The 7,894-nt window shown below is 35.6% G+C and overlaps 1 protein-coding gene and 1 long non-coding RNA gene across 2 annotated transcripts in view; one reads left to right on the top strand and one right to left on the bottom strand.

Annotated features, from left to right (window-relative positions):
- The first annotated feature begins 231 nt into the window (after positions 1 to 231).
- LOC124643270 (aldo-keto reductase AKR2E4-like) overlaps positions 232 to 7,894 on the top strand; it is a 12,695-nt gene continuing 5,032 nt past the window's right edge. The window contains exons 1-5 of the mRNA XM_047182179.1: positions 232 to 372; positions 1,721 to 1,822; positions 4,299 to 4,369; positions 4,775 to 4,874; positions 6,128 to 6,238. Of these exons, the coding sequence (XP_047038135.1) occupies positions 328 to 372; positions 1,721 to 1,822; positions 4,299 to 4,369; positions 4,775 to 4,874; positions 6,128 to 6,238 (429 nt within the window). The 5' untranslated portion in view covers positions 232 to 327. The remainder of the gene's footprint in view (positions 373 to 1,720; positions 1,823 to 4,298; positions 4,370 to 4,774; positions 4,875 to 6,127; positions 6,239 to 7,894) is intronic.
- Positions 6,643 to 7,894, bottom strand: part of LOC124643272 — a 1,735-nt gene continuing 483 nt past the window's right edge. The window contains exon 2 of the long non-coding RNA XR_006985897.1: positions 6,643 to 6,763. This is a non-coding gene — a long non-coding RNA (uncharacterized LOC124643272). The remainder of the gene's footprint in view (positions 6,764 to 7,894) is intronic.

Genomic DNA, 7,894 nt, shown 5'->3' with positions numbered 1-7,894 from the left:
CAGCCAGTTTCTTCATCAAAAGTTAAAGTCAAAGTAATGTCTAAAGTAAATGTAACGGTCAAATTCAATTTTTCTATTAGTTTTGCTGTCACTTTAGCCTTGAAAAAACGTATTTGACCGTTACTTTTACTTTAGACATTACTTTAACTTTTACTTTTGATGAAGAAACTGGCCGTAAGTCGTTTAACTTTAACTATTTCATCTGTACAAACGGACGGTACAATTTAATGTACCTACGTCCAAACTAGTTAGTTTATGTTTCTTGTGGGGTCAGTATCTTAAAGAACTTAATATTATTCTCAGTGTTGTGTTGATCAAGCTTACACAATGACGCGGATAGTTGTTTTAATATTCACATTTATTGTTGGGACGGTAAGTTAGATTTTATTTTGTGTTTACTATTTTGATTATTCTAACCAGGTATACTTACTAACCGAAGAACCGATAACCGTTGGGGTAAACGAGTTCTAGAGTGGAGACCACGCCTCGGCAAACGTAGTGTAGGACGTCCTCAGGCACGGTGGAGTGATGACTTGCGCAAGACGGCTGGCAGGAGCTGGATGCGAGAAGCCGAAAATCGATCTCAGTGGCGTGCACTTGGAGAGGCCTATGTCCAGCAGTGGACTGCGATAGGCTGATGATGATGATGATGATACTTACTAAGTAATATTGTAAAACAAAAAAGTTTGTTTTGTTTGAACGAACTAATGTAAGAAACTACTGTACCGATTTCAAGAATTCTTTCAGTGTTATTAAGAGGACGAATTGGAATTTTTGGCGCCAAGGATCTCAATTTTTCTCAGTAAATACAAAACGGATCAAAATACAACTTGGTTACCTGAAAGTTCATGATATAAACCTTATTTTGTTAGACGTAGAAACATGATTAGGTAACTTTTATAACAGAGAAAAATATATCAAACATACCTCTTTTTAAAAAGAGATTCACATATTATGGGCAAACGGGACCTATTTAAGCCTCTTAACTTTTTTAGTAGTTGAATATATACATACTCCTTAAAATTGTAGAAGGAATTTTTATCAAATTATCATTTCAAAATAATAAAATTACAAAACCATTTTGTCGCTTACGACTTTTAGTTATAAGCTAGCGCGCGTATTGTTATCCTCGCCCCGCTCAGACGCTCCGACCCCTTTTGGCGCCTTAGATGCGCGTGCCGGTTATGGAATTATTGTTGACCAATTCGTCGCCTTAAGAAACATTTTTATTCGGGTGCGCGGAGTAGTTTCCATGAGACACGAAACGCAAGTGGAAGCTAGTGTTCTTATTATTTTAAAAATAATTAGATCTATTGTCTTGTGTGCAGTATTCATCACTCAGCCTGTCGTTTTTGTATAGCAACAAATGTTTTTTAAACAACTTAACTTTCACAACTTTGCTAGGTACATACAATTTAGAAGGCGATTCGAATTAGGTTCCTAAATCCAATCAAATTCATTAGATATGACTGAAAATCAAGAAAAAATATATTTACAGAAAGAAACAGTTCTTTTTCCGCTCTTGCAAAAAAAAAAATGCTGTATAGTTAGGAAGAGGATAAAATAGAATAACTTATAATAAATTTAACGCTTTTTAGTTTTCGTTTTTTTTTTCTATGATAGATTTGAATTTTTGTTGTAATTATTTGTAAATACGTTTGTTATGTTCCTAATAAAATATCTACGTAAATAAAACTTGTCATCCATCTTGTATTTTCAGCTGTGTACGGAGCAAGATGGCGGGAAAGCATACAGGATACCATTGAATGATGGAAACTCCATACCGGCTATAGGACTTGGAACCTTCCTGGGATTTGATGAGGTAAATGGTTAAAATTATTTATTATTAGTTATATTTATTAGATGCACATAAGGGCTTATAATTATGTAAATACAACTGAAAAGTTGACTAACGGAAGTTGCACCATTTAACTAGGTATGTATAGGTGACGATAACCGAACCATTTTCAGTTGTCAAATCGCCGATGTGACCAATGCGCGGCAAGTATAGGGTAAAGGCGGGATAGATGCCGCAGTGGGATAGATGCCCCATTTTTAAAAAACCTAACTTCCCATGCCCGCGATTAAGAAACAACCGTTTAACTAGAAGCCACAAGCACCCCGCACCTAAATTAGCCACGCGCCATCGAGGGATGAGGTCGCGTTTCGCTCGTGTGTGAATTCATCTCTGCGGCGAACTTACAGCGAGCGTAAAATTTTTAAAGGTGAGTATTTGCTGTTGTATAACTTTATAAGTAGATATTAATTCCATCAATTTTTTTATTACGTATGTATATTGTTTCATTTTGATGTAAATAGTTGCTCTATTGTATTTATTTATTTTAAAAAAATACTAGGGTATCTAACCCTGTCAAAAAGGATAGTTGCCCTGATTTTTTACGGTATAGGTGCCCCTAGGGGCATCTATCCCTCCATACACCACGTGTACCCTGAATGTATTATAAGTGCTTTGAATATATATTTTTCATGTGTTTATGTATAGGTATTTACACTTTTTATTGATTACGAATGATTTACAGTTCAAACAGTGAAGATGAAGACAATTCACTTAAGAACAAAGTTAAGGAATAGAAAACTAAAGGTTTGCCGGTGAAGAAGACTAAAAGAGATGGGCAGGATGAGCCTAAAGATACAAATAAAAATAACTGCATATAATGCTTTGAAAACTATGAATAAACAAAGTCTAAATCCGACTGGATTCAATGTGTAATGTGTCAGTGCTCGTTACATGAAACCTCTATACTTTTCAGAAATTTTTGCTCGAGATGTAGAAAACTTAAAGCACTGTCCGGTTAAATATTATGATGCTAAGTATATTGTGTTATTTTAGTTTTTAAGAAAGAATGATTTTTATGATTTTGCATGTTGAAACTAAATAATTAATATTTTATAATAAGTGTTTCAAATATAAAATACATTATTTTTGTTGAAAAAATACTTTTAGAATATTATTGTGTTAATTTTAATTAATCTGATAATGAATATAAAAAGATTTTAAAAACTGCAAAATACTTTTCATTTCAAATAAATTAAAGTCAAAAAATATATAAATATTATTAATTTAATATACTTAAACAGTATGAAGGGCATCTATCCCGCACCGTAGGCATCTATCCTCGCTAGTATTTTCAAGGTGGGGCAACTATCCATAGGGGTAGGCATCTATCCCCAAAAATTGAGGTCTACAAAAAGCTAAAATCTGCAAAACGTGTAGTATATAGGTCCAAAAAGACAAATCACAAATAAACATAAAGGATTAAACTAGTTACATTCATAGGTGTTATTAATGTAGAACCAATATTTATTAAATTATAAGCATATTTCAAAAAGTGGGGCATCTATCCCGCCTTTACCCTACGGCTGGTTATGGTTTGGTTATGGTCTCTGCACACAGCGGGCGCGGCGCGGCGGGACGGGACGGCGACGCGACACAATATACTAGATCGTCGCGTCACGACGCGTCGAGCGGGACGGCTCTGTGTGGCGTCGTCCGTAATATATTTTTTTTTTTTTATTATTTTTTTTTTTTATATATATATATTTCCACACTTACATCTATCTCTACAGGATCTTAACCTAATGCGATAGAGAAGTAAATAAAAATTCTAAACATATCAACTAAATTGAAACATAACCCTAAAAATATATATAATTAACAATTAAAGTTCTAGTTCGTAACATACTACCCTATATGCAATCCTTGTGAAGTCGTTCAACGAACAGGAAAACAAATCAACATGCTCAGCGATCGCGTTGAGCGTGCGCAGCGCGCGCGACATCGGCGCTTGCTGCAAGAGGTTAGTGCGTGCTGTTGGCACCACCAGCAGCCGCGGCCGCCGCCGCGCCGCCGTCCCACATACTCATCTGGCACGCACAAACGAAGTTCTTCCAGTATTGCTGGATTACAATTTTTACCACGTAAAAGTTGAAATAAATAAGTAGCCAGCGATACTTCACGTCTAGCTCCTAGTTTATAATAGCCCACCATACCAATTACAAGTAAATATCTAGTACATTACAACTGCTCAGTGTCGCGTCGCCGTCCCGTCCCGCCGCGCCGCGCCCGCTGTGTGCAGAGACCTTTATAGTTATAGTTAAATGGTACAACTTGGTCTTATAAAAAAAAAATAAGCACCGAAGTAGTTTGTTCCTTATACTCTGAAATTCTGAAGTTAGCCATTTGATATTATGAAGAAGCTTTCCTTGTCTGAAATTGGCTACTATACTGTCTTCACAATAGTAAAAAAAAATATGAACCTTGCCTTAATTGTTCTCAGAATGGACAGAAAGCAGTGGAGAAACATGAGGTGGAATATCCAGTTACCTGGGCACTCCAGGCTGGCTACAGGTATGTATTAAGTACAATAAGTCAATTATGCTATGTTTAATGTACAAGCCTTTAAAGGCGACTTCTTAATTTCCTAGCGTGTCGCCCATACTCTCGCATCTCTGGCGCCCACTGATATCAAAAACCGGATAAATGTCGGATTCGCGCACGAAGGGTTCCGTTACAGTTTATAAAACAGCAGAAAATCACTAAGCTTCTGATTTATGGGAACTCCCTTTAAATATCGCGGTTTATATTGCAGCAGATTCACCCGCGTCCCAAGGGAATCTCTTCCCGTACTTAGCCAGATAAAATATCATCGATGGATTTTTAGATAATAGCTAACTTTTATAAGGTAGAAATGCTCAATGTCTAGGGAGTATAATTAATATAATATGAGTAATTATGCCATTTCACTCCATCCAGGATGATAGACACCGCATCAGCTTACCACAATGAGGATGAAGTGGGAGCCGGAGTGAGGGCTTCTGGCATACCCAGGGAAAATGTCTTCGTTGTCACCAAGGTAAATACCTGACACACATTAGTGCACCTGTCACTAACCGCTAAACTCAAATCCCACCCAAAACAAAAATGTGAAAGGCTGCCAAGTTCGATAATATGGGAATGCTTCGCCTATAAAAGAAGTGAGATCTGAATAAGTACCAAGTTCCATACACATACCTCAGTTAAAAATAGTTACTTTTTAATGATGTTACTTGGCAAGTTTTCACACACCTTGTTATAAACCTACTGAACGCAATGAATCAAGTATATAATTTTCTATTAAAACTTGCCAAGTAACATCATTAAAAAGTAACTATTTTTAACTGAGGTATGTGTGTTTTCTCTTTACCTTGACATAAACACCTACCTCCATGTCAAGCTTCAAGTCAATACGACCATTGGAAGTGGTCTAGGTTTTTGATGAGTGAGTCAGTCAGTCAGTCAGTCAGTGTATAGTAAATAGCGATTTTCTGACGTCAATATCTCAAGACCTACAATAGGTATATTAATGAAATTTTGTATTTTAGATAAGTGAGGGGGTCTCAACAGATACTAGAAATTTGATATGCGTAAATAAAATAGATTTTGAGTTATAGGGGGGTCGAATTTGGCCCGAAATGGTTCGTGTAATATAACCCACGGCCGGTGTGTCGCTTTTTTTTTTTGCTCGAACTTGGCGGACACATTGCCGTGTGTCTAGATTCAATCACAAATCATTTATTCAAACTAGGCTGCAAAACTTTTTGAACGTCAGAAAACAAAAGACAGTCCCCAAAATGCCCGCCCTTCACCACTTCCTATGTGTTTTTGCTGGGACGAAGAAGTGGCGAAGTCAGTAGTTATTTCTCATGTGTCACATTTGGGAGTCAGACTCTTACTGACTAAAACCCATCGTGTTCCTTCTTAAGCCCTTTATGTATCAGGGCCGCGGTAACTCGCTCACCCCTCACTTAATCAATCGGACACGACCGAATCCACAAAATCTAATTTTCAGTATCGATTCTATAGATCCGGTGATTCCCCGGCTACACGTCACGTTACCAATACTTACAACCTCTTTAGAATAGGTTGTTGTTTTCACCCGCGTCCCGTGGGAACTACTGCCCGTATCGGGATAAAATATAGCCTATGTTACTCGAGAAGAGTGTAGCGCCCCAACAGTGAAAGAATTTTACAAATCGGCTCAGTAGTTTCGGATCCTTTAGTTTAGAGTACAAAAAAAATCCTCTTTATAATATTAGTATAGATAACATTACCTTTATTGAATTTCAGCTTGGCTCTCATGAAGTAAGAGACGTGGTGAATTCGCTGAAGAAATCTTTGGAACGTTTGAATATGACCTATGTAGACTTATATTTGATTCACAACCCTGTTTCACATAAGGTAAGAGTAAATTTAATAACTTGTATTCAAAACCACGATATGGTAGCTGTTCATCAATATCGTCATCAGCAGCCTTTGTATCGTCCGACTGCTGGGCTGCGGCCTCCTCTCACACGGATAAGGATTGAGCGTTAATCACTACCCTTGCTCGATGCGGATTGGTGATTACAGACTTACCTATAGTCCAGGATTTCTAGAAATGTTTTCCTTCACCTTTAATCAGACATCGGTACCCAAGATCTAGGTATTTAGGAAGTACATAGAAACTTTAAAAAGTTTCCAGCTGTGGTGTAGTTTTACTTTGTAGTTCGGTATTTTTGCCTCTTTTCACGTTTTCCCTTTCAAAATTACTACTAATCATGACGTACTTTGGTATATTTTTAGGGTTTTATCAAAAATGCAACTAGGAATTCCAAAGTTTATTATTTAAACAATCACGTCCAAACACCATGTTTCTACTGACGCATACTTCAAACGTCACATTGGTCACGCAAGCGCCGAAATATATTGCAAAACTTCACAGATCTATATCGACAAACAAAATGATTTACATGACTAATACAATTTAAAATATTAAAAGATCTTTGTCTAGAAATTAGATATAAAATTGAATGCACAAAAAAAGCAGGAAAACAATCAAATAATTAGCTTTTTTACTACAAAATTACATGATAGACAGTTTTGTATTTTTTTGATATCGCTAACTTCAAAAAGTCCGACTAAGATAGGATCTTTTTGAAAGATAATTAATTAAAATGATATTGATCAGTTTTTTATCGTTTCGATTTACATGTCTAGTTATTTTTTTATTATTTTATCTGGCTAAAATTATTGTTTAAATCCTTTCTGATTCAACATTTATCTACCTAGGTACATGACTTTTCCAAATTGTTGTTTCAAATTGTGTAACATTCTCAAAGTCAAAGTATTTATTTTATTCTGAAACTAAGATATTTGTGAGTGGCCCTCGACTCGATTTGTCGTGGTTTTCATCATCAGATCCTGGACCTGATGTCAATGGACCCTATCTAACAAAAGAGGGAGGTTTTTGTAAAGCGGATTGATTTAAGTTTATATACTTTTATTAAATACCTACCTTTTTATGGACCAATCATTAAATGACCACATTACTTTTATTTATATTAGAACTAGCCTCCGCCCGCGGTCAACTTCGGTTACATCGCGTTTCCAAGAGAACTCTTCAAAAGTCCGGGATAAAAACTATCCTAACAGACAGATAGACATAGTTACTTTCGCATTTATAATATTAGTTAGGATTATACAAAAGAAACTCTTATATAAATGCGATCAAGGTGTATAATAAATTACCAAAAGTCTTTAAAGAATTACCTTTAATCAAATTTAAAAAAAGTTGACGCAGTGGTTACAAGAAAAATGTTTTATGATCTTAAAGAATTTATGTCATATTGTGGAGATGGTATTAATCAATGACTTTGTATTGTAATTTTAGTTAAATCTTTGACATAATTATGTATTTGTTTGTTTAATATAATTGTTTGACATGTTTGATATAATTGTACTAACTTTGACATTAACTTTTAACTAATGTGTATCAACATTTACGGGAGTACATATTTCTAATTGTACTTGGTGTTCTAATAAACTTTATCACAAATATTTGCATACCGTATGTAA

This window comes from Helicoverpa zea, chromosome 27, assembly GCF_022581195.2.
Source record: "Helicoverpa zea isolate HzStark_Cry1AcR chromosome 27, ilHelZeax1.1, whole genome shotgun sequence".
In the NCBI taxonomy this organism is placed as follows: Eukaryota; Metazoa; Arthropoda; class Insecta; order Lepidoptera; family Noctuidae; genus Helicoverpa; species Helicoverpa zea.
The sequence above is the reverse complement of the archived record's forward strand: the minus strand, read 5'-3'. Positions and strand labels throughout refer to the sequence as shown.